Here is a 27,905-nt window from a genome sequence, read left to right as displayed (position 1 = left end):
TAAATGAGCTCGTCCAAGATCAAGCATCACACGCCAATTGAAACTTTTGTTATCGTTCATATTTAAATTCGTATTATTTATCTTGCCTTCCGATTTCACTGCAGAACACAGCTGAATTCATTTTTGGGAAGAAAGAGAGGTGATTCTTAAACTGGCGCATGACCAATAACCATCCACAATACGTTATTGGCAAATCAAACTGACTCCCCTCTTCCCCCCGATTTCATGGGAAGGAGCCTTTTAACCCTTCATTCATCGGAGTCATCAGAACAAAACTATAGATGTCATTCCAATACAAAATAAATGAGTTGAAGAAATTTGTGAATGTATACATGGTAATGAGAGCTTGCTATCTAAGGGGCTGTTCACAAATGACATCGCAATAGTTTTCAACATTCTTGTCTCCCTCTGGCACAAAGTGTCACACTTCACCTTGCCCCTCCCCCCCCCCCCTTTGTCACACGTCACGGTATTTTTCATAAGCTTATTTCAACAAAAAATGCGTGATATCACACTTACAGTTTTTCTCTCCCTCCCCCTTGACACAAACTGTCACAATTTCCGTACCCCCCTTCTGTCCTCAAAGCATGGCACCATTTGTGGACAACCTTCAAGAAAAACACTCTTATCTTTGGTATAAAACCATCATGAAGGTGAATTGACCTTTAAAAATCGTTGAAAGAATAAACAAATACGCACATTATATGTTTTTATGCTAAAGGTTTATTAGTGACTCCTCCCAAAATGATTTGATTTTACACGAAGCTTGTTGTTGAACAGTTTAATGGGGAATATTGATGGGAAAATGCTCTCCATTTCATCTTCCATACAACTCTTCCACCATACTTCCCAGGCGCTGTTGATCTTTCTGAAGCAGCAAGGCACTGATGCATTGGTTAAAAAAGTCATTCTTGAAACAATTCGCCCTGAAAAAATACAAATATAAATGAATGCCATATTTATTTCCAAAATTATACTACTTAGAAATTAAAAACAATATTTCTCCAATTTATCTTTACTGATACATGATCTCATGAGTAGTCATTGAAGAACAATAAAAGAAGAAAGAAACAAGACAGTTCAAAGCAAAAACTACTTCTTCTGCACTGTTTGAAGATAAAATAGCTACGTATAATTTTTTTATGATTTTACGAACATTCGGATGTATGTAAATTTCGTGGTCCTTTCGTGCTTATTATAAGCGAGTTCGATTTCTTTTAAATGAATTATTTTTTCTTCGAATTGAAAAAGTATTTTCATTTTGTTCTAATTATAATGCGTATTTTATTTAATTTACTTTTCTTCACTCGTCATCATTTCTGTACCTCAGAGCCAGACTAAAGTTCTACGGTAAGTCCGAAAATTGCGATTTTTCGTTTTTTAGTGCATTGTATGAAGAAACCTATTCCGCATTGAGCCATGTGAACGTAATGGGATCGTTTCCAAAATTTTAGAAGTATTTTTTTCTGTAAGAGCATGCTTAAAAACATAGGATCTGACCATTTTTTAAATAATTTGATTAAGTTTAATATTTTTAAAAAATTACTTTAATCGGTGCGCTTTCATTGTTTAACGCTTCTGCCGATGAATCACAAATGATGAAATGCCATTCTGTGTTGCCATTCACGGAGCAAAATATTTAATTCGCATCTTTACTCACGTGTATTGGCAACGATATGTTTGATAGCAAATGTAGAGCGCAATTTCAATTCGCTTCTTGATTATCATAACGTGTAAACGCAGTGAAAAATGCGGCTAAGTGCATTGTTTGTGACGTCATCAAGACCACGCCTTGTTTCAAAAATCAAACATTTAAAAAAAAATAATTTAAAAAAAACTGTTGGGAAAATGAAAGTATTTTCTGGGTTCATGGTTTTTCTCTTTTTTTTTGCTTATTCTATCAATTTCTGAGACTAAAAGTAGTACTTTTGACTGAAGGAAACAACCCCATTCTTAAAAGAAATCCTCTTTAATTGTTTAACCAGGGTTAAAAGATCGCGCGTCTCATACCTTGCATGCACCAGAAAAAAGTTTTCCTTATCCCCTATACAGTTGCGATTATGTGACTTACCTCCGTCTGGCTCTGGGTACAGAATGGCTGTTGGGGAAATGGAATCGCAATTAGTTCGATTGATTTTTCGGTATGAGAAATTTTTTTATGGGATTACTAAAAGGCATTACCGCGCGTTATCTTGGTTCAAATAAAAGTTTCAGTACACTGTAAAAAAAAATTCGGAAACGTTTCTGAGTATATCGTGCAGCTGCGGTTCATGAAATTTTCAAAAACGTTTCTGAGTATTTCGGAATTCTCTTTCTGTAATGTCCGGAAACGTGTCTGAGTATTTCGGAATCCTCTTTCTGTAATGTCCAGAAACGTGTCTGAGTATTTCGGAATCCTCTTTCTATAATTTCCAGAAATGTTTCCGAGTATTTTGGAATCCTCATTCTGTAATTTTCAGAAACGTTTCTGAGTATTTCGGAATCCTCTTTCCGTAATTTCCAGAAATGTTTCTGAGTATTCTGTGCAGCTGTGGTTCATGAAAGTTTCGAAAACGTTTCCGAGTATTTCGGAATTCTCCAAACAATTTTCAAAAACGTTTCTGAGAATTTCGGAATCCTTTTTCCGTGATTTTTTCTAAAAAATAATTCTTTACTATAGTATTGCATGCCATATCAGTTTCAATTCTTTCATATCTAAGAGCAATGAAACAAGCAATTTTAGAATCATTCGTGGATTTTTTATTTTTTTTTCCTGAATTTCTAATGACAAATAGCATGGTTAACAGTATAACATATGCACAGTTATAAATTTTTGAAAATTTATGAAATAATATAGTAGTTTCATTCATAATCACAAAATCGTCGGGGGAGGGAAGGGGAGTACTTTCTCAAAAGCGGGATTGTTTGTTAAACAATATTAAACTTCAGTTTTTCTCTCAATATTTTCAAGACAAAATTATCAACATATTGTATTTTTAATGCAGAACTTAAAAACATATCTTGTATCAAACTTGATAGCTTTTATTTTCGGATAAAATTTGACAGAACTTACCTACACTTTGCGTTCCGAAATTCGTTCACGTCAAGTCAATTTCTTTGACGAACAAAGTGTACCGAAAAGTACCAACAGAGAAATTGCTGAATTTAAATATGACACCAAAGTCTCCCTGCTGGAACCATTCGGGTTTATTCTTCTGTTCTTGCCCTTTTCCAGTTTATGACAAATATAGATACTTAATCAAAATAGGTTACTGATTTTATTTTTAGAGTGTGCGCAAAATGCATTATATATTTTATTTATTAAAACATTGAACTCTATTACATGATTATTACATTTCATATATACGAGAGTCCCCCCCCCCCCCCCCCACACCATAAGAGTGATAGTGCACCCATAAAAATGATATAAAGCGCCCCCCCCCCCTTAAAAAATGATCACTTTTAAAACGATGACATGAAATAATATTACTTTTTATTTCCGCATATAAATGCAGCTGTTCCAATTTTGCCACTGACTCGTCCCTCCTGACAGTCCTACATTAAACTAGTATATCCACGAAGGAAATGTTATTTTCGGAACAACTAATGTCAAGGAATTTTTTTTATTGTTAACCACATTTAACAAAATGAATAAGCAGATGAATTAATTGCATAACTATGTTCTTTCTAATAGATAGTATGGTCATTTTCTAATGGTATAAATATTTTTAAATGAATGAATAAATTATAATAAAAAAAGATAATACTGGCACATTTTTTGTGAAGCATATTACAATACTAGAAAATATTTGCATTACCATATTTTTAATGAATTAAACAATTGATTTTTTTTTCTTTTTGAACCAAAATGTATGTACATCCAAGTATTTCGAAATAACTTTTCTGTGATTGCTTTTCAAATATAAATCTTATTTCTTTTGCGTAATTAATCAGTTTCAGTTGGTTACAACAAATAGTACACCGCGCACATGGGTATGTAGGATAACTTGAAATTAATTCGATAAACCCAAAAACAGTTACAATTTTAGCCTCATCAAATGCAAATCAACAAAAATATAAATGTATATAACAACATGTTTTAAAATATTCATTAATACTTACAAGTGAACATGAGCGGAAGAAAATCTAAGTACCTCCATTACAACTGAATAAGTAAGTAATCCAAAGGGTTTCGTTTCATTAAGTATAAACACGGGTGTTGAAACTATTCACGCTTGAACACACAATATATATCTAATTATGGTCGCATTGGAAATTATAAAGAAGCAAATGGTTATTAACTAACTTAATAGCTGCGTACATCGTCTAAAAAATCAAGGGCAGTCCAAAATGCAAAGGCGTAAAATTAGTTTCGACACATTTTACTACTCTCTATACATGAAATAACAAGTAATCCAATGCTAAACAGTTGCTGACTGCAGGAACCATAGATAAGAAAAAAATAAGTTCTCGTTATTTCCGACTCATTGGCGCCCGGGTTGGAAGGATGATATAGGTTTCGAAGCGTTGCGTCATCACTTCCGCTTCTAGATTTCTTGAAATAACAAAAAGCTTTCTGAATATTGAGGTATTCGCTATTGGATGAAGGATTCCTACTGTTTCGGAAACGTTTCCGATATATCTAGAAACGTTTCCGAAATTTGTTACAGTGTAGAATGTATATGGGAAATATGAAACGATATTTGAACAAAAAAATGTAAATTCTGAAGACTCCAGAACTGTTAAAAAGTCACCACTCCTAAACCTAACTTCTGGTCAGCTGTCAACAGAAAAAACATGATATTGTAGTTCATATTATGTCACAGAATTACTATACGAACCCGTTTTTTGTGGTCTTTGTGTGTGTGTGTGTGTGTGTGTGTGTGATTTTTTACTGGGCGAATCTTTCTTTTTTTCGAGTGCGAGATAATATTAATATCTTCAATTGACGAATGCGATTTTGAGCCAATTTACCACAAGAAGGTCAGCCTATTGTCAGACTACGAAGAATTATGATTATACATTTTGGAAAGTATTGTAATAAAAACATAGTAAATAAAATGTTCACGTAAAACATATTTTAAAAATGAGATATATAGGCGAGGTTCCACGTAGCTGCCGCGCCTTCCTTTTGTTTAAAATATAGTTATTTCGTAAGGTTTTGAGTTATCAGGGGTGTCCATCCTAGTGGGGGTCATGGCGCAGACTGCGCCATTGAAATTTTTAAGGGGGGTTGTTTTGAGGGGTATTTTTCAATTGGGGATGGCTCTTGCTTTTGGCGGGAGGGAGTCTTTGCAACATTTAGGGGGGTGAACCCTTGCTCTTAGGGGGGAGCACCTCTGGAGTTATTATCTAAGTAATATTTTTATGCGGTTCCAATTCACTGCATAAAACAATTTTAATTGTGTTGTGAAAACTATTTTTTAAAGTTCGTGAAGTTTTGAGCAATTTGTTTTATGCAATCTCTATGCACCGCACAAAGGCACAAAAACAAGTTTGATAGTATCTGTATATGTGCTGTAATAAAATGAGCGAAAGAAAGCGCATTTAAACAAAATTGTGCTAAACGTCTACATTTGTATAGAATTAATAAGATGAAGCATCTCTTTCCAAAGCGGCAGAACTTCGCTAATCCTTTGAGAACCGTAAAAGTTAGCGGTCTTTTCAAAACAAAACTACAGTATATTTTTTAAAACGTTTAATTCAAAAAGCTTTTGATTTCTCAATAACATGACAAAAAATAAAAGAAAAAAGAAAAATGTGAACGCATAAATTATTAGTAGTTGATGGTTTGTGATATAAATTTTGAACTTAGGGGACACATGGTTCATAAAAGAGTAAAGCAGAATGTAGCAAATAAAGACTAACAGACCACCAAGAGTTAAAAAAAATTTTAAAATGCCCTAGGTTATAAAAATCAATAAAATTCAGCCTAAACATTAAAAAATATATATATATATATATCGATTAACTTCATTTAAAAAAATAATAAATCTTCATGTCTAAATTCATTCGACGGGTGAACTGCAAATTTTTGCCAATGCTCTGGGCCCTTCAGAATGAACAGATTTTAAGTTCTTTATTGCGACACTTTTTTGACGAATATTAATTCTTACTGGTCTCACTTCCACAGCATTGAGCAATGAACATGCTTTTCAAGATTCCATTCGTACCACAGACTTTCGGAATTTAATCGGCTGACTGATTTGTTGCGTTTTAATTTTAATTGAGAGACTTGCTTATTCTGGCACCCGCACGGAATCATTCTGCTTCGGATTGGCGTCATAACTCCTTACTGCCACAAATCTTCTCTACAATAGAAACTCCGCAAACGGAGACGGTTTGAGGGAGGAGTTGTGATGCCTGTCCGATGCGGAACGCTACCTAAGAGAAGGAATTGGTAACTGGAGAGAACGAGTCCAATCATTGGCTTAGGAAAAGCTGAGGCAAAAATCCCAAGTCACGCGATTCAACTACGACGAATGGGCCACACGTTTTGAGCAAAACTAATAAAAGAAATTTGAAGAAGAAATTCTTCTAAAACTTTAAATCAAATGCTATCATATGACTTTGGATCTTTGCTTCAAAAATAAAAGTCTTCACTCTCTCCACCTTTTATTTTTTCCCAATGAATGCTACCGATTTTTTCGGGAATAGAGCCCTAAGTACGCTTAAAGTGTATAGCCGTACGAAACCATGTGTAAAAAAACTCAGTTTAGGTTGTTCCTGCATTAAACCATATTTAATTACCTGCAAGCCGTATAGACATCGGATTCCCGAAACATCTGATAGCACTCTTCACAAACTCGCTCCAGACGGGCGAATTTGGCTTTGTCGTAGACCCCCATGCAACCTAAGCCGGAGAAGCTGCGCTTGATGGGCTCGGAGTCTGGCATCGCTGTGCAAGTTGCAAATATGGAGAGGATCATCAGAATCACGATCCTAAAATGGAACAAAAGATAGGAAAATTACTTTAGAATACCAAGGGCGGCCATCGGGTCCATGGCAGAAGGGTTTCTAGTTAACCTACATTGGCTCCAAAAGTGTTCGTACACCTACGACTTTCCTGAAATAGGACCCTCTCCATTGATTAGAATTAATATTTCAGAATAGGTATTTAATTAAAAGATCTATTATCAATTTTCACTAAAACTACATGACTTTTTTTTTTTTTTTAATATTAAAACTTAATTTTTTAAAAATCAAAAACCAAAAAGTGCCGGAAATTTTAGGTCACAAAAGTCTCCGTACACTTTATAAAATGTCTATATATTATTGAATAATTTAACTTTTGATTAAGTTATTAATTAGTAGAATATCATACAGTATTAATAACACCTTTTAAACGTCTGGCAATAAATTTCATTCTTTTTTTTTTGCGTAATTTCTGAGTAAGTGTTCAACCACACTTCGAGTCTTACTGTTTCTAGCTCTATTTTCGTTTTAAAGCCCTATTTTCGTAATCTAGCTTCCAGATATCTCTAAATACGTTACATTAAGTTAAAATCTGGAGATTGAGGGGGTATTTTCTGAACTTTAGGACAATTTTCGAGGCATTAGACGCAAACGTTGAAAACCGTGTGCTTCTTATCGTTATCTTGATAAAAAACGAAGTTGTTTCCGATAACCAAATTATTGGCTAAGAGTTTAAAATTGGTTTTTAAAATATTTAAAGGAACAACTTGATTCATTATTTCATCAAAAAATTACAAACTACCAAGTCCTGATGCTGATATGCACCCTCACACTAGAACATCTCCAACGTCCTGATTAACTGATCCAAATAAGTTCTTAAGATTAAGTTCTTAATTTTTTCTTCTCCTTACAGTTATACAACAATTTAACCAAAAATGTTGAATTAATTTTTATCTGTAAGTAAGGCGTGATTCTAAAACGTTTTTAGCTTATTTATCATTGATTTTGCGATGAAAACCGTAAGTTTCCTGTTTTTCGCACGACCAAGAAAATTTCAGCGGGAAGAGGTCCCATTTAATCCAGCTAATCAAAGAACTTGGCGAACAATATAAGGTGAAAATTAAATGTAAAATGTTTCATTTAACTCTGCAGAAACTTTTACAGCACTCAAATGTGTATTTTTCATAAATTTTTTAACTTGAAATCTTCGATCACGTTTTGTCAACTTTGCCGGTTGACCTTTTCTTACCTTGTTTCCGGTCCGATTCCTTTCTTTAAGGCATTTTATCAAGCACTTTACTATACAAACAAATAAATTAACTAATTTAGAGACATTTTTCAAACCAATTTACACTACTGTGGGGAAAAAAAATTCAAATTTTTAATGGTGTTTGCGGTGTTTTACGAATACCAGTCATTTTACAGTAATAAAAGCACAATATTAAAGAATAAATAAACAAAAAATTAAAGCCAAATGATTTATAAGGGTCAACACAATGCAAAAATATTAATAAAACGGCATATGATAATTTTAATCATGAATTTATTCGAAAATATTTGAGTGTACGATGACTTTTGTGGCGTGTTATTTCTCTGTCTTTTCGTTTTCTGATCCATTTCAAAAAGAAGATCCGTCAATGTTTTGAAAAAAACCAATGGATTGTATTTAGAATGACATAGGAATGATGTGAAAAAATATTGGACTTCATATCCGAGTTCAGTTTCGAGTTATTTTGGTTTTACTAAAAAATTTCAAAGTGTACGAACACTTTTGGGAGCCACTGTATGTAAATTATTCTACTGCACATGGAGACTTCTTATGATCTGGGTCTGCTAAAAGGATGTTTGACTTTGGTAGAGCTTCTTTACTTTTGGATAGATAAAAGGGGAAGTTCTTAGATTGGCACAATACCAACGGGGCCTGATTACCCAAAAGGCTCAGGAAGCTTGAGCTTCCCCTCAGAATTAACAGGGGGCCCAAAAATGACTTTAAATTCTTAGCTTCTGCTTTTGAATGTACTTTTAAAAGTATTCAAACCTTGGAACTCGTTAAATAAAGATTTTGGCAGAATTTTAAAAAGTGAGGACACTGTTCATAAAATAAGGTAGCAAGCTATTTTCATCTGTGGACTTTGCCCCAATGTGCTACAATATACTTTTATGACACTTGATAAATTTTATGAAGTGATGAATCTCAAACAGCAACTTATCTGCTGCGAATGGGAATAAAAATAAGTAGTGTACAAAAGTTTAATACATGGGGGGGGGGGGGAGGATAAACTTTATTTTGAAGTATGCTTGACCGTTTTTGGAAACAATATATATAGCATTTGTGAGTTTAGTTTCAATGTGAATAAACTTTTGAGAAAATGTATCCTGAAACTCAAACCGGCTTACCTATCCCTTCTTTCGACGGATTGATTCGTTTAAGCCTTAGACGATCGGAAGGCAACTGAGCCAGACTATAATAGTTTTCTTAACTATGAGTAACAAGGAATAAACAAACATTCTTTCCTGCGAAATTCACCGAACAAGAACGTTACGGGTTTCGTAACGAAAGATTTTCTCATAGTGTGTCTCTGCGATAAATTGAGCTACGACTTAATGATAAATGCTTAGCTATCTTTTTCGGGAGTTCAATGGAAAAAAGACGTTTTATTGGCGCGTAATTGAGCAGGAATACCTTACAAAATTACTACAAAAGTACCCATGGACCCAGAAAATACTTTTATTTTCCTAACATTTAATTTTTAATTAATTTTTCAAAATGCCTGTTTTTTAAACCAAAATGTTTCAATGACGTCACAAGTGATATCTTGAATCGGAGGGTGTGGTTGTCTTTTCTGGCAAAATATCGCCTGTTAACGATTTTTTTCGCCTCGAGCAATTTACTAGCGGAGTAAGAATTGTTAGTTAAATAAAATATTCATATATATAGCGAAGTTGGGCAGTGTCCTGAAATTTTATTCTGGTAACCCTAGCGATTTACTCACTTGTGACTGTCAGAGAGAAAATAAGTCAAAATTAAGAAAAAAAAAGTAACATTTCCTATGTTTTTGACCATGCTCTTATATGAAAAAAATATTTTTGAAAAATAGGAAACAACCCAATTCAGCACCAATCACTATTTTATATCCCCCGAAAGCCTAAACGAAGTAAGTATTGCTCATAGGTCAACTAACGAGAGCCATACTATAACTCATTATAAAGCTATGGGAAATAATTTCAACCAAGTTCAACATATTTTAGTGTCCAAACCAGTGAACTGGCAACCAGTGCACTTTTATTAACTTATATTAGTTACTGTGCTAATTATATAGCTATAACCTTAAAACACTGTTATTTAACTAAGAAATAGACTGCAAACATAAAACTATATTGACCTTGTTGGTATCAGATGTTTCATTAACTTACATGTGAAAGTTTGCAGACACTAAAAACAACTATTTAGACAACTTGCAATCATAACCTCAATCAGACACTTTGCTTCATGCTCCAGCCTCTACTAGTACTGCTACCGGTCATGGAGAAAGTTTTTTAAGTCTATAGATTGAGTTTTATAGGACCAGGACGGATTTTAAACACTTTTTTTTCTCATGGGTTCAAGTATCCCCTGAAGGCTCAAGTAGCTCCCCTTTACGGTACAAAGCTTGTAAGTTAGTTACATCCCTTTGCTTCTCACTGCCTCATATGTATTGAACAAAAAGCACATGAAGCACCAAGAATGCCGAAGTTAAAAGTTAGAGATTACTAATACGAATAGTACTAATGCGAATGGTACTCGGTTTTGGGCAGAGCTGTGGAGTCGGAGTTGAGACTCGGAGTCGTTAGAAAACATACCGACTCCGACTCTCATTTTTTCCTCCAATTTTCACTTACTCTCCTTACATTTTTTAAAGAAACTGTTTACAAATTGGTTCGATTTATGTACAAAGACCTACTAATACGAGAATAACTGCCATTGGCAACTAATTGGCTTTTTTATTTATCGAACTTTCACTTTGAGCCATTCCATTTCAGATCAGGCAGGGTCTGTCACATGACCATCACCGATTTTTTTGAAAAAATTACAGTAGTTAACACTAAGCGACATATGAAATATCCCAAAAGGATTTTGCAAGAAAAAATTTTTTTTCTTCAGTTACAGCCTATTAAAATTCTGCACAAAATCAGCCATTTTGGAAAAAACCGGCAAAACACTCCATTTGAAATGGACACTATTTCAAAAGTATTTAACCTATTCGAATAATTCTTTTTTCTAAAAATAAATAAGGACCCATATATCCTCTAGACATCATTTTTGAAAGTTTAGTTAGATTTTTTAATAAAGAAAAAAATTCATTTTTGCCGCGAAAAAACTGCATTTTTACCGATTTCATGATTTTTTTTCTCCATGAAAAAATGTTTTTTTTTTACTAAACGGAGATGGCAGTCTAAAGCCGTTATATGATAGTTTCATAATATATTTTATTAGAATCCTTGGATGCATACAGCCTCGGAAATAAAATGTGAAATTTTGAAAGTTTTCAAAAATTAGCGATTTTTGAAGTGATTTTACTCAAAAAAACCATTTTTTAAAAATCTAAAAATTGGCTCACTTGAACCCCATATAATGCTTAACAAGTGGATAGACACCGCATCCAGTATTTTTTCCGATAAAATGTTTTATGATTTTTTTAAAGTGACCTTATCGCCCATGGCATGCATGTAAAATAAAAATTTCTAATAACTTCAGTCACTGAAAATCTGATCATATTAATGAATTAATGCCTAATAGCTACAATGATGGTGCACTTTATCAGCAACAAATAAAATTTTACTGACTTTTAATAATATAGCAATATCAAACCGCTTTTGATGACCCAGTCAATTCGTCTTTTTGTAAGAACTCTGTGTGTAGCCTTTAGATAGAAGAGCCTTTGGTGATTATATTAATGACTAATTCAGTGGCTCCCAAAAGCGTTCGTACACCTTGAAATTTTGTAGTAAAACCAAAATAACGCAAAACTGAATTCGAATATGAAGTCCAATTTTTTTTCACATCATTCCTATGCCATTCTGAATAAAACCCAGCAGTTTTTTTCAAAATATCTGATTACCCAATCAATTCGCCTTTTTGTATTTCGTTATATAAATATATTTTTCTGTTGATCAGCGCCTAATTGTTATGGGAGCTGAGCTCCCATACTTCCTTATTTGTTTAACTCGATTTTTTGTATTTTTGACCGAATTCAGGCCACTGAAGCATTAAAACAAGTTCTGAAGACTATAGGGATCCTGCACTTCTTTTGTTAGAAATTGGATCCCTGGCTATAATAGTCACCTTTAGTGAGATCTGTTTGGTTACCTCAACTTACAACCATGTTCAATTGATTACTTCTCTCATAAAACAGGTGGGCTTTTTAAATTCTTAAACTACAAGTGAGTTTAACGGTTTGAATTTAGTATAAATATTCTTACGTATAAAAGTAATCATACGAGGTAGGATCCAAAAATTATGTGACAACATTCGCCAATGACAACCAAAGCACGAAATTAAAATTAATCGTTTTAAATGCATTGTATTGTTCTTCCCTTTGATGATTTCCCCTGTCGTGTAATTGAGTTGAAGAGAATGACTATTGAAAGAGAAAAAATAGGATTTGTTGCTGCATATGAAAGTAACGGTGAATGCATAGCTTTGGAGACGAAATAAACTAATATTTATTTTTTAAAAAAGGAAAGATTTTAACTGTTACTGATAAAGTACATCATTATCATAGCTAGTCATTAATATAATCACCAAAGGCTCTTCTACCTATAAACTACACACAAGAGTCTTACGAAAAGACGAATTGACTGGATCATCAAAAGCAGTCTGTTACTGATATATTATTAAAAGTCAGTAAGATTTTAGTTGTTCCTGATAAAGTGCACCGTTTTTGTAGCTATTAGGCATTAATATAATCAGATCTTCAGTGACTGAAATTATTAGACATTTTTATTTTACAAGCATGCCATGGGCGATAAGGTCACTTTCAAAAAATCATAAAACATTTTATGGGAAAAAATACCGGATGCGGTGTCTATCCACTAGTTAAGCATTATATGGGGTACAAATGAGCAAATTTTTAGATTTTTAAAAAATGGGTTTTTTGAGTAAAATCACTTCAAAAATCGCTAATTTTTGAAAATTTTCAAAATTTCAAATTTTATTTACGAGGCTGTATGCACTCAAGGATTCTAATAAAATATGTTATGAAACTATCATATAAGGGCTTTAGACTGCCATCTCCGTTTAGTAAAAAAAACTTTTTTTTCATGGAGAAAAAAAATCATAAAATTGGTAAAAATGCAGTTTTGTGGCCGCAAAAATGAATTTTTTTCTTTATCAAAAAACCTAACTAAACTTTCAAAAATGATGTCTAGAGGATATATGGGTCCTTATTTATTTTTAGAAAAAAGAATTATTCGAATAGGTTAAATACTTTTGAAATAGTGTCCATTTCAAATGGAGTGTTTTGCCGGTTTTTTCCAAAATGGCGGATTTTGTGCAGAATTTTAATAGGCTGTAACTGAAGAAAAAAAATTTTTTCTTGCAAAATCCTTTTGGGATAGTACATATGTACCTTAGTTGTAACTACTGTATTTTTTTCAAAAAAATCGGTGATGGTCATATGACACTTTTCATACCTGCCTGCCTGATTTGAAATGGAATGACTCCTTTCTGAAATAGCTACTTTCACCGATTCGCTAGTTTGCTTTTTTTTTTTTTTTAAACTAAAAGCAACTGTCAGCAAACAGTTTTGTTGCCTAACATTTAAAGTAATCACTTTCAAATAAAAATAATAATCAATTTTGTACTTCCATCTCAGTTAAATAGTAAAAGGAATGAATCCCTTGAGAAAGTCAGGATCCGAAGCTTGGGAAGAAATTTCTGAGGGTGTTTAATAAATTCAAATCTAAGTGTTGGCGCGAAAGCACAAATCCAAAAGATCCGATAAAATATACTACCTGATTTTTAAATCTAAAGACTATGTCTATAAGCTTGGTTCTCACTAAAATGCATGAAATAAAATAAGTATATGATTTCTTGCTTAGTTGCAACACTCAATGAGTTCAGTTACTCTTAAAATTTTCATATTAAAATAAATTCTAAAGTAGCCAATAAAACTAAAATTAAAAATTGAGCGAAGAAGAGATATAGGTACAGTAAAAGCGCTTCGTGGAAGCTGTTTACCGCTGCATTTTGTGTAAAATTTGCTCAAGACGTACATGTACCCGGCCTCTGTTCGTAATATAATGCCCTATTTACGCATAAATTTTATAGATGAAATGTAATTTAAGATTTATTGTGGATTTTTTCCCACAAAATTAAAACATTTATATTTTTTTATGAAATATGATATTAACTTGGGGTGTCACCCACCAGATGGGTATCACCCGGAGCGAACCTCTCCCTCTCAAGAAAGATTTTTTTGACTTCGCAAAAAAGTTCCCCCCCCCCCCCCAAAAGCTTCAAGTTATAGCTTTCAAAAACTACAAGCACAAGATTTGATCAACATCTATTTGTTAAACATTAAAGGGGAGCAAATTAATCCTTTTCAATTCCTTTAAAAAATGGGATTTTGAAGTAATCTCGCTTTTAAAACTGTAACTATTGGAAAATTTGATTTTCAAAGTGAATTTCTATCGTTGTATGCATCTTTGTTTACAATAAATATAACGCGAAAACTTCATGAAAAGGAGTTAATATTTCAGTCTCTGTTTAGAGGTCCCCCACCCCTACTCATGAGCAGGGCCTGACTAACTTAAAGTGAGGCCCAAAGCTCACAATAATTTGGAGGCCCCCTGAAGGCTATTATTTTATAAATGTGTGTATTTTATGTATAGTTGTAATGCTATGCATAATTTTTTAAGTAATTTGGGGCCCCTTAGGAAGAGGGGGCCCATGCCTAGTAGGCCTGTGCGGTAATCAGGCCCTGCTCATGAGAGAGGAAATTGAAAAAATGTAATTAAATAAATAAATAAAAATCCGGAGTTGGAGTCGGACGTTTCAAAATCCAGGAGTCGGAGTCGGCCATTTTCCTTCCGACTCCCGCAGCCATAGTTTTGGGGCGGGAGATGGTAGTAGCATTCATGGAAGGGGGGGTGCTTCTATACAGTATGATTTACAAAAACCTTTCAATGAAAGCCCATGTAGGGTTTGAACTTTTTGCACGCGTTTCCCTTAAAACTGAAAAAGTCCACTTACGCCTCATTCTCACTGCCCCATATCGCATTCCAGCATGAAAAGTGACACAACTCAAAATTTGGAAAGAAAAAAACGTATACTATCTATTACTTTTAAATCTAAATTTAATGCTCTTTCTTGCCACAAAACTTGCACAGAGTTAGCTTACATAACTGGTGGTACAAAAAGGTATAATCAATCGTGACACAACGAAAAATTTCATAATTTAAGTGAAAACTTTTCGAACTTAAAGTATCTATTATTAATTAAGACAGCAAAAACTAACCCGCTAACATCCCATTGCTTTCTTTTTTTTTTGCTCATACTGTAAAAATTGATACTAAATCGCTTAAAACTACTATTGCACAAGACCGTGGTTTCTCCGTTGCTGATTCTTTGACTGGGTCACTCGCCTTGCAAGGGTGTGATGTGAAATACCAACTTGGAACATTTTAGAAATGATACTTACATTTTCATCATGATGTGAAACAGCGATGATGTCTTTAGCTTATCTGCTAAGAAAAGGGTTTGCCTCTCGTATTTATAAGCAGTATTTATTCCCTTGAACTCTATCCTCAACCGGCAAACAAATCACGTTTCAGCAGTGTTGAGATTTGTTTGTGCGAGTCGATCGCTGGGGTATAGCTACCAGCAATTGTTCTTAACTGCTTATTATGACCGATCGACAACTTGATCACGATTTCTTACAATAAGTTGGAGACGTTGTCCCTTGGCGAACTATCATGGGTCGGATAACTCCCTCGATTTATTATGTACTACGTTATTTATGTTATTTATGTGATAGTATGATATGAATTTAGTCTTTTCCGCAACGGGAACGCATTATGAACAAATATTCAACTTTCTCCAAAACTTTAAAGATAACTTGAAACTGAGTAACTATGTAATAAAGATAACGGACTAATTGAATAATACCCTAGTAGAAGGTTTTCTTTAAAAATTCTGGAACGTTTAAAATATGCCCATGGGATAAAAACAATTCCTTTTTTGAAATGGTATTCAAAAATAATCTTCATCCATTCGCAAACAATGAATCCTGTAAAGTATACGAGTGATTTTCAAATGCATTGACACATCAGGTTCGACACAATTTGAAAATTTTTGTTGTTATAAACATTAAAACTTTCCTAGGGATTAAATTCCATACAATTTATAGCTTTCTAACCAGGTGATTATTTGTAAGTTGATTTGCTTAGGTTTTAGAAATTCCAAAAAACTTCTTGGCAAGTCACTGTTTTTTTTTTCATGAGTGTTACCTCTATAAAACATTCTGTAATTTCTTTTCTGAAAATAAATAATTTAACAAATCTTGATTAAATACTCAGTAATAAGTCAAAATGATATAAATATTTATTTATTTAAGAAACTTTAAGTATTTGTATAACTTTTTCTTGTAAGTGTTACTTTGTTTCCTAAATAAAGGGTAAAGTTAACGATAAAAACATATTAAATTAAACATCAAATGTTTTCTTTGCAATTACCATGAATAGCTAAAAAAAATTTTCAATATTGAAACCAATTTTTAAAGATTAAAGAAAAAGTTTATTAATGCAAATGCTGAATTTTAGCTATAGTAACACCCATGAGAGACTGTAACACTCATGAAAGATGGACTCATGAAATGATTTATTGCAGAGTTTTGACTGTAATTTCTCTAAGATATTACAGCCAAATCTCTCACTTTTTAATAAATGTGAAAATATATATTTTTTTGATAAAGATACGGGTTAGAGGTAATACAATATAACTATGGATCTACTCATTATTTGGGTCTCTTTTATCATGAGTGTTGCTCCCTTCTCACGAAATGTTACCTGCTCAAAGTAACACTCATGAACGGTAACACTCATGAGATTTATAGACGAATTCTTTGCTGGAATAAATTCTATCGGTGTTTTTGAAGAAAATTTTATTAGGTCTCTTGTTTCCTTAACACAAAATATATTTATGCCTAATTGCATATTTCTATACTTAAAAAAATAAATAAATAGAAATAAAAATAAATGGGTAACACTCATGACAGATTATTAAAATACTCTTCACATTGAATTGTACATTTCAATATACAACATATAAGGAAGAAATATATCCATTTTTAGTCTTACACCTTCTAAGAAGAAACAAATATGGTTTCCCTAACACTGTTGCTAATTACGATAAAGAAATATTTTGCTCATAAAAAAATATTTAATTCCCTAGGGTAACACTCTTGAGTTGCACTTAAAGATACAAACTGCATTAAAATTTTTAAATGTTTGATAAGCAGTTCAGTAAAATTCATTTCAGCTATGTTTAACTATCAAATACTACTTCTTTCTTTAATGCACAAAAAATAAAAAAGCTGCTTGAAAGCGTACAAAAAAGATAAAGTTTATGCTAACTTTCTAGTCAGGGACAAGGAAATTTCCACTACTAGCTAACTAAAGTAACAGAAAAAGGCTTATTCATTTACGATCATGAAAAAAGGCACTGAATGCATGAATTTAATGTAAAACAATGCTTTACTACTTGTTTCTGCAATGCCAAAAAAAATAATTTTATCAACATTAAACTGAACGGAAAAAGTCAGGACACAAAACTGTCAATCGTTTTGAAAGTCGCCCATATAACCTATTTATCTGAAATAACTTTTGAAAAACTTAAAATAAGTAAAATTGGGGAAAAAAGGTTTATTGATATCAGCGAATGAAAAAAAAAGTAACTCAAAATAATTTACATTAAATTTCTAAGTTAATCGCCACAAAAAATATTTTCTTTGTTGCATCAAATTATTTTGCATCAAATTTCGACAAATGCTGCAAGGCAATTTCAAGTTCTTCACATTTTTCAGACATCAGTGATGAATTTGTCATCGAGGACAGTTCCAAAGATTTTCGCAATGATTTTAAAGAGTTGTGCGTCTGAAAGAGAAAGAAAGTGAAATGAAAAGGATGGATTAACGCTTTTATGTAGATAATTGTAAACAATATTAATCTATAGAAATAAAATAGAGAGCAGTGTGTACGGATGTAAGTAAGAACCTTTCAAATTTTAATTTCAGAACCATAAAGCTAATAAAATTTAGCTTTTCTGTGCGAAAAAATGTTCTTATCGTTTTGACTCTTACATCATTGTCAAAGCACGAAGAAAGACTACCACAGAAGTTTGTGAAAATGCCTCACCATCTTGCAGAATACTGGTTTGCTCAGCGGTTGAATTTTGGGATTGATTTGGTTAAACAATGAAATCCCGTTACAACGAATGCCAATACAACGAAATTTCCGTTTCAACGAAATAAATTTTCAGCCCCAATGTAATTGCTGTTACATTGCTTGAATTCCGTTACAACGAAATTTCCGTTACAGCGAACAAAATTTGCGGTCCCCTGAAATTTGTTGTAACGGGATTAAATTGTAATTCGGATTTCTATATCGCATGAGAGGAATGTGTAAATCACATATCATTCTGCAAGAGCGGGAAAGCAGTATAAATTGAGTAGTTTCTTAAGCAACTACTAGAACGAAATAAGTAAGTCATGTCGTAATTTTTAATGCCTTTCCAACAACTTGTTTAATGTTGCGTACAGTCATGTGCCCATTCTTGGGACAGTTTTGAACTTTTACCTTTAGTAGCATCTTGATCATATGTTTTCCATTCGAACGAAGTAGTCTATTTATAGGATATGCCTTCGTACTTCACCTCAGGACAAGGTGCAGATGTGTAGATATGTCCCTTCTTTACTAATAATAAAGCTGAAAGTCTGTCTGTCTGGTCTGGATGTCCGGAGGATGTCTGGATCTCTGTGATGCGCATAGCGCCTAGATCGTTCGGCCGATTTTCATGAAATTTGGCACAAAGTTATTTTGTAGCATGGGGGTGTGCACCTCGAAGCGATTTTTCGAAAATTCGATGTGGTTCTTTTTCTATTCCAATTTTAAGAACAAAATTATCATAAGATGGACGAGTAAATTACGAAATTATCATAACGTGGAACCGTAACACGGGCACAAGTCAACTGGCGAGATACGAAATTATCATAACGTGGAACCGTAACATGGGTACAAGCCAATTGGCGAGAAAATTCACCATACATTAGTTGTAAATATACAGGCGAACCAAAAGACCTTTTAAATTTTCTATTACGGGCGAAGACGTGCGGGTACCACTAGTTAAAAATAAAACAAAAAAATGTTCAGTGTCCCAAGTTAGGGAATCCCAGCCCTAACTTGGGACCCTTAACATTTTGAGCTTTCTTTTTCTGCAGCAATAGATAATAGTTTGGGACACCAATTATCATTTTAAAGAAGTTTATTTTACTCAATAAAGGAAAAAATATCATTTGATAGAAATAATATAATCTTATAAATGTTCAAAGATTTCAGAATGTATACTTGCCAATGAAAGTATTTAATGTCTCAACAGCCTTCTTTTGAGAAGCTCTCTGTTTCTTTCTTTCCTTTTTTTTTTTTTTTGTTCGAAAGATCTCGGCGAGGACACCTCATTTCTATAGTTCACTTTTTGATTTGAACAATTTTTCGTTCAATTTTGAACAGTTCAAAAAAAACATAACATTAGCTCTTTCGGGGAAACTGAAAGTCAATGTAGATTCCACACATGAAGGCGGATTTAATTCAAACACATTTTGTTGGAAATAGCTCTTGATGACAAACTCCCGACTCTGACTCCGAGAATTTTGGGGCGCCCGACTCCAACTCCGACTCCTGTGCGCGACAATTAGTCGAACTCCGACTCCCCGACTTCGATTCTGACTTCGTAACTCTGCCAATTTATACACGGAGGAAAAATTACTGACTCCGATTCTTGGATGTTCGACTCCGACTCCTTTATTTCAAAATAAGTTAGACTCCGATTCCGCAAACATTGGCAGAGTTGCGGACTCTTAGGGAAATGATCGATTTCAACTCCGAGTCTTTGAATTAAATACCTTCGGCTCCCGAATCTGATTCTTTTATTCCAAAATGAGATCGGCTCTGACTCCGCAGACATGGTTTTAACTGTGAAATAATAATTGTTAATATGACTTGTTTTTATTTTCACTCTAAAGTTTTAATTTATGTATTCAGTTTTCGGCGGATAAACTCGAAGTCTTTTATGCTTCTACGCAAAGATATGCGCAGACGATTTTTTTTTAATTTTTGACAATGAAAATTATTTTTCTTTTTTATTTATTTTGGAAAGTACATTAATTCATTTAAAAGATTAATTTTTGGCATTAGGGGAAAATCAAACGATTTTTTTTGAGCAATCATGATTGCTTATTGCTTTCATTTGACTGCTTTTGGCGTGCTATCATTTTACTTTCCCACCACCACCCTCCGCACCATCACCGTCGACCGGCTCCTCACGATGCTGCTCCTCTAGCGAAAGCCGTCTCCAGGTTGCATCCATGTCCTACACACACGCACATACATACACAACTACACACACACGCACACATACACAACTACACACACACACACGCACACATACACAACTACACACACACGCACACATACACAACTACACACACACGCACACATACACACACACAAACACCTACACACATACACAAACAAATACACACACACAAACACATACACACATGCATACATACAGACACCTACACATACACACACAAAAACATACACACACACATACACACAACTATCCACACATTCATGCCTGCACACAGACACAAACACATATGCCTACAAACACATACACGCACCCCCCCCCCCACACACACACATTCATACACACACTTACCCACACACTTATGCCAGCACAAAGACACAAACACACATTCCTACACACACTACACATACCCCCTACACACAAACACACATACCCCCGACACACAAACACACACGCCTACATACACACACTCGTGATTGCGAAAAACATAATTTGAATTCAAGATGTCAAAATTCAAATTATTTTTTTAATTTATTTTTAATGTTGTATTTAATTTAAGAGCATATTACTTTTATCCTTTTTTTTCTTTTTGAAAGCGGTTAAATATTTTTTTATGGAAAAAAGTGTATTAGCTGCTTTGGTTGAAAGGTGATGTTATTTATTTATTTATTTTTACGCATCTAATTTTTTAGACGAGTAATAAAAAATTATGCTTGAAAGAATTTGCGATTTTAGCTCTTTTTGAGAATATTGATCAGATACTAGAAAGTAGATATGGGTATACACGGGAAAGTAGGCTCGTTTAGTTCTAGACGGAACTTCTTGTTATACTTCAATAAACTTCCATTATATGACGCACTACTACCTTAACGAAAGACTGCCGATATCATCCATTTCTTTTTTAATTAATTGCATAAAACGTAAATTTACCCTACTATGCACGCTCTCTCTGAACTCCATCAACATTCTTTCGTCTCCCTGCCTTTTCTTATTAAGGTAAGAAATTATCTCTTCAACTTCAGATTCGGCGCCTTCCTTTTCTTGATTTGACTCCTCCAGAAAAGTTTGGTTGCTTGACTCCATCTCACGCATACTAGAAAAAAATTGAGATACAGTTAGCTAAACACACCTTCGTAAAATTTACGATTTGTGAAAATGCGCGAAGCCCTCAACTCGTCAGTAGTAGGGCAAAAAAGGATTCTCAGATACTCAAATTTGGGAATCCCTTGATCCCTCGTCAGAGACAATTTTACTTTTTTTAAATCCTAAATCTATATATATATAAAAAAAAAACAGAGAATATATGTGCGATGCTATGTTCGAATATGACTAAATAAAATTTTGTTTTTGTTTTAAAGTAAATTTCTACTTTTGATTATTATTTGGCAATTTATCTTCTTCTTCTTTTCCTCTCTTTTTTTTTCCTTTTTTGTTCTGCCAGCAGAAGATAATCAAGGATTTTAGTTGTATGGGGGAATGCCTTTAATTTATTCGGAAATTTTTGATTTGCCGCGTTTTTTTTCTTTAAGAATGATTATTTTTGCGGAAAATTTTATAATATTTTTTTTCTCTAATTGAAGCCTTATTGTTGAACATGCGCACTTGACATAACTTTTATGTTCTAGGTCGACCGGGCAATGCAGCTAGTATTAAATAAAGTATAGGATATGGGAATGTTTTCGAATTTTTATCGATTTAAACGTTTTAAGGTGTAAAAACTGAACCTATTTGGACTGTTTTTGGACAGCTACATCCCAAGAAACGATGTAACAAAGATTCCGAAAAAATTGGTGTACAACTGGACCTCAATGGGAACTGATTCTGATTCGATCTTGACACCAATTGAGTTAAGAGAGTGGCGCAATCAAACGTTTTTCGCCTCAAACCTGAGAACGATGTCTCAAATTAATCACAACAGAAGATTTTCACAAAAAATGGTATACAGTTACATATCAATGAGAACAGGCGTCTGATTTACTTTTTGTGCGTTTCACTCCACGAGGATCCAAAGACGTAAATAAGTCACTTTCCAACGGAGGACACCTGTTTGCCCGGACCCAAGCCTGAAAGGGACCCGAGATTTTTTAAATGAAAGATGAAATATATATAGGGACTTAGGTGTAAACAATATGGAGGGGATCTGTAAAAGTCATTTGTGACGGGCCCCAAAATTTCTGTGCACGCCCCTGATTGCGCCCCAAACGTTGTCGAGTGGTGGGGTGCTCCACAGTTGCTGCCGGATTAGACATGTCTCCACGTCGACGCCAATCTTGTAAGCGGCGGATATCACCGGAAAAACAGAAACGCGATTCATCTGAGAACTCGATGTTCCGCCATTCCGTTATCCAAGTCGTTCTAGCACGGCACTCACGGCGCCATTTCAAGCGTTGACCTCTATGCTGTGGGGAACAGGAGGGGGGGGGGCAATGGCAGGCTACTTGCAACCAATCGACAGGAAATGGTTCAAAAATGCATCAGCGAAATGGGAAGATTGGGCGCCGTCGATTGGGAGTCGTCAATTGAGTGCCGAAAACATTGGGCGCCATGCATATTCGCATATTGAGTGCCGAGAAAATTGGGTGCTGAGCGTATTGGGCGCCGGGCATATTATTGAGCGCTGGGAACGTTGAGCGCCCAGGTTTTGGGCGCTGTTCAACATTTTCAATGCCCGAAAACTGTGCGTTCAATCGACGGCGTCCAATCTGCGGCCCCCAATCTCCCTAGACCGTGCATCAGAATGCAGGTACACGTGGCTTGCGGGACTGCCACGGCTTGGTGGATGCGTCGATTCACGCGAACTGAGGTCACTCAGGCTGCACCTACCCAGGTAGCACAAACCATCGGATTTACGTTGGAGAAAGGTTGAAAATGCATCGCAATGGTTGGAAATATGTTTTGGTTAGATATTGGTTTTTTTCATACGCTCATTCGATCATTCAAAGCATCGGAGGATGGTTTAAAACCAACGACCTATATCCGACTAAACGTATTCCCAACTTATTTCTAACCTTCAAACCTGTTTCACATTTATGCCCATTCATTGCAAGCTCGTTGCTGATTTGCGCGTTCTGCGAAGCGTGCGTAAATGCTTCCCATAAGCCCCTCCCCCCCCCCGCCTCTGCAGTCTTGTTGAGACCCAGGATTTGAAAGGGGTGAGGGAGGAGTGCGCATAGCCATTTTCTTTTCATTCCAGGGTCACATACACATTCACACGTGTCGTACTTGCTCACTGCGAATGTTCAATCCTCGCAAGTTCAAGTCTTCCAAAGTAAATCAATTCATTTTTCCAACTGTTTTTCTTTCTTTCAATAAATTTTCTCTTTTTTTTAACGGGGGGGGGGGGGACTCCCGATTTGGGGGGTCTCCGATGAATCGAAATTCTTAAAATGTTTGCGCATTCGAACTGATTTTTTTTTTTTTTTTTTTTTGATAGATGCTTTAACCAGTTTTCTAGAGAATTTTGTGAATGCTTTGAATTTGTTTCAGAATTTCGTGTTGTTCCTTTGCTTAGCCTTGATGGTAATTTTAAACGCACAATATTTAAAAACAGTTTGCTAGTCATACAAATTACACGTGCAATTTACCATAGAAATAAAATTGTGTCTTTGAATGAACTTTTCTCGTTGATGGATAAAATACATTAAAATTCCTTCCATAATAATAAAATGAAAAAAAAAAAAAAATCAATGAACATGAACTTTTGAATGAAATGGGAGAGTATAATATAGTTCGGCAAAACAATAAAATAAGTACTTTTCATGATATTCAAGTTTAACCTACGTCATTTTAATTGTTATGAAGATTTACTAACTGAATGTGTATGCGTATGATTTTTTTTTTTTTTTAATTTTTATTCTTATTTCAGGTCAAAGCAAAATTGAACCTTCAAACAAGCTAGGTTATTTTTCATGGCAGAATTTTAAAGTCAAAGATTTTATTCTGTCTTAAGAATAACCTTGCTGGTAATTAATATTTCCTGAAAAAGAAAAAAGAAACTAATGTATGCTTATGAAGATAATTTTCGAGTAATTATTCAGAAAAATAAAAGGTAAGAATTATAAATATCTTAATTTTTGTTCATATTTTATTGAAACGTTTGTAAATGATAGGGAAATGATAAATTCATAGACATGGAAACCGGTTCGCTCGCGCTCTCTTAACTAGATGGATCATCCTGTGGTAGAAAAGTGATTCCTTTTCAACCAACGATCGTCCGCCATTTGTAGGGCAAGAACTTTCCACCGCGCATCACATAAGCATACTATCGGTTCGTTTTCCGCAATTTTCTGGGACTTTTCTGTTTTAAAATAGTACTTTCAGTGAAAGATTTTTTTTTTTTCAATTTAAAATTAAAAAAAAAAAATCCTCAAAATCATTTTTCTATGCGAAATTAACTACTGTGGAGGTAATTTCAAAACAGAAAATAGATTTCGCATCTTCTTAATTTGTAACTCATTTGTCATTCGGAATTATGCGAAACATTAAAGTATACTTTTGTCTTTAACGAAAAATTAATTTTTCGGTAACGGATAAGTCAGTTTTAATCACTACGAGGATTTTTTAGGCTGCATCTCGTATGTTGTGTGAATTCTTGCATATTTTCAAATAAAGGGATTTTAAATTAACTCGGATATATCTGTGAAGTTTACTGCGTAAAATTTGCAATTCATGGGTAAATTTATATGTACTTTTGGTTGGTAATAAATTATAAATTTAAGAAAACAAAATTGATATTGAATGACTTTTAAAGTCATGATAACATGTTTAATTACTCGTAATCAGAATATGTACTTTAAGTTGCGAAGAGTAAAATTTAGAAGTAATTGTAGTTAGTAAAAGAAGTAAAATTTACAAAATATTTTTACTGAACAAACATGGCATAAGGTACATAGATTTGTAAATCTCACATCCACTTTCGGATCAGAATCAATAACAAATATTATGGAATAAAATAATATGTAGCACTTGCAACTAAATTGTTGATAAAACACGAAAATTTGCTATTAATTCTCTATTACGTGCAGTTTTTAATGGTGACAACTTTTCAACGCTAATTTTTGATTGATCTAAAAGTTTTATGTCCTTAAAAATACAAAAGACTTTAGTTTTTGAGCGGTATCTGCCTTCATGCGTGTGAAAAATGTTATCCATTTCTCACTGAAACTTGCTAAATTTAAACTTTTCTTAAAATTACGAGAGAACTACGAACTTCATATTTCGGTTACGGAGACACGAAGGCAAAACATTAACGAATCTAGACACATGATGTACTTAGCTCTTTCCATTGCTATTAAATCATCAATATTTTTTCGTTATTACACTATCGTATGGTTTCCTAGTATCCTTGAAACTTAAAGTTGAAGCATTAGTTATCGTTATATTGTTCTAAAAGCTAGAAAATTGCATAAAACTATACGTAATCAGCTTATATGTTAACTTGTTAATTGTTCATGTTTTTCTTCAAGCAAAATTAAAATAAAATGCTGTTTGGTATAGGTTTATTTATGCTATTTTATACTTAACGGATAATTTAATCATTATTAAAGAGTTTTTGTTAATTCTTGTCTGATTCTAGGTACGCTTACAATTGAGATTCTTAGAAATATGGTGACATCTAGTTTTAACATATTGGTTTGCAAGTAATTTTATTAGTTGAAGTGTCTCCCTATCTTTATCATCATTGCCATGATTGATCTCTTTAAATAATGAAATGCAAGTAAAATTGGCTAGCACTAAATTGACAATTTTGGTTCTTATTTTGACCATTTTTGGTAAACCTTTGTTAATATACAGTAGAACCTCTCAATAAGGGACACTGAAGGGACCAGACATTATGTCCCTTAAATAGAGGTGTCCCTTCTTCGGAGGTATATTTTAGTTTATTCCTGCAATGTGTTAACTCAGTATATATATATATATATATATATATATATATATATATATATATATATATATATATATATATATATATATATATATATATATATATATATATATATATATATATTAACAAGCTATTAACATTTAATATTAAAAACTATACATTTTTCACATACAACTAAATAAGATTCACACTTAATGATTTTTTAAAGTTTTTATTACTTTATTAATTTTTTTAAAGGCAAATATTTGGTAAGGCCAAAGCTTTGCCGCATAAAGCAATTATTTTGAAGTAATTCATAGCATGAATTTTGTTCATGTCATGAAATTTACAATGCAAAACATCGTGAATTACGATTAGTGTTTACATTTCAATTTTTATATCAAAAGTTAGTCAGTTTCTGTGCCCTCTTCCTTGTCCTTGAGCCTACCTGACTAATTATCTGGGTGGGCAAATCATGCATGTAACTTTCTGCAAGACTTTGACATTATATGCTTGTTTCTTTAACATATGTTAATGTTAAACTCTTTTCAATTAATTTTTAGAGGAAAAGGTGTACCTGAACTCCGGTAAATTCACTTTTTTTATGCACTTATACATATTTTTTGGTCATTTGTTTTCTCTGTTACTGTCCCTTATATAGAGTGTCCCTTAATTAGAGGCAAATACATGGAGATCCCTATTCAAAGGGACTGGGACCAGAGAAAATGTCCCTTTTATAGAGGTGTTCTTTATTCGGAGGTGTCCCTTAAGGGAGGTTCTACTGTACTAACGGATACACTTTTCTGTTTCTGAGCAAATTTTAACACTATCCTTAGTCGGTTTCGTCAGCCCTCCTTTATTTTTCCTATCAAATAGAGCAGTATGCGTTACAATATTTTTACTCCTGTTGATTATTTAACATTATAGTAGCTCAAACTAAATTCTACGCTTCTAAATACAAACTCACTCTTATCTGTAGAAAGATACATTGCTTCCTTTCTTTGCTCTATTCGTACACTTAAATGCTGAACACGAAGTCGGCATGATTGAGTTTCATCCACCTGAAAAAGCTGAGAAACGAAGCAAATGCTGTTCAACCACCAATATAGTTGCCCTCACAATGGCTGCCGAGTCTACTCCTAGGGAGAATCATTTTCCCCTCCGAACTTCGGTAGGCTGATCCATCTAGTTAAGTGAGCGAGAGCGAACCGGTTCCCATGTCTATGGTTGGAAACCAATCGTTGGATAACCGTTTTCCGACGGTGCACTTTAACGTATCTTCTAACGTAAGAGGCCGACATAAGTCTAACGTAATAAGCTAACGTTGGCCGAATGTTCGTGTGCTAGCTGGGTACCTACACCACTCAAACTTGCCACATTTCCTTGCTCCAACCATCTTCGCCTCAGCCAATGAACCGTGGAAGCACTCATGTTGGTATCAGCCGCTATTTGACGTAAGGGCCAACCTGCCCTTCTGTGCCCGATCCCCATACCCATACCCCTCATAAAATCGTCTGTCTG

The 27,905-nt window shown here is 33.9% G+C and overlaps 1 protein-coding gene across 1 annotated transcript; it reads right to left on the bottom strand.

The window, feature by feature from the left end:
* Positions 1-700: 700 nt before the first annotated feature.
* On the bottom strand, positions 701-15,625 carry LOC129220515 (ion transport peptide-like). Its single transcript, XM_054854942.1, has 3 exons — positions 15,576-15,625; positions 6,730-6,921; positions 701-926 (listed from the first exon to the last, which is right to left on the bottom strand). Exons 1-3 carry the CDS (start codon positions 15,584-15,586, stop codon positions 818-820), a joined length of 312 nt encoding a protein of 103 aa, XP_054710917.1. The 5' UTR covers positions 15,587-15,625; the 3' UTR covers positions 701-817.
* Between the last annotated feature and the right edge of the window lie 12,280 nt (positions 15,626-27,905).

Source organism: Uloborus diversus, chromosome 4 (assembly GCF_026930045.1).
Source record: "Uloborus diversus isolate 005 chromosome 4, Udiv.v.3.1, whole genome shotgun sequence".
In the NCBI taxonomy this organism is placed as follows: domain Eukaryota; kingdom Metazoa; phylum Arthropoda; class Arachnida; order Araneae; family Uloboridae; genus Uloborus; species Uloborus diversus.
The sequence above is the reverse complement of the archived record's forward strand: the minus strand, read 5'-3'. Positions and strand labels throughout refer to the sequence as shown.

Bases quoted from the DNA above. Each gene is read 5' to 3' on its own strand.
- LOC129220515 (XM_054854942.1), bottom strand. The intron at 927-6,729 runs GTAATTAAATAT...GTATTTTTTCAG, and splicing joins GATGTCTATACGGCTTGCAG to GGCGAATTGTTTCAAGAATG.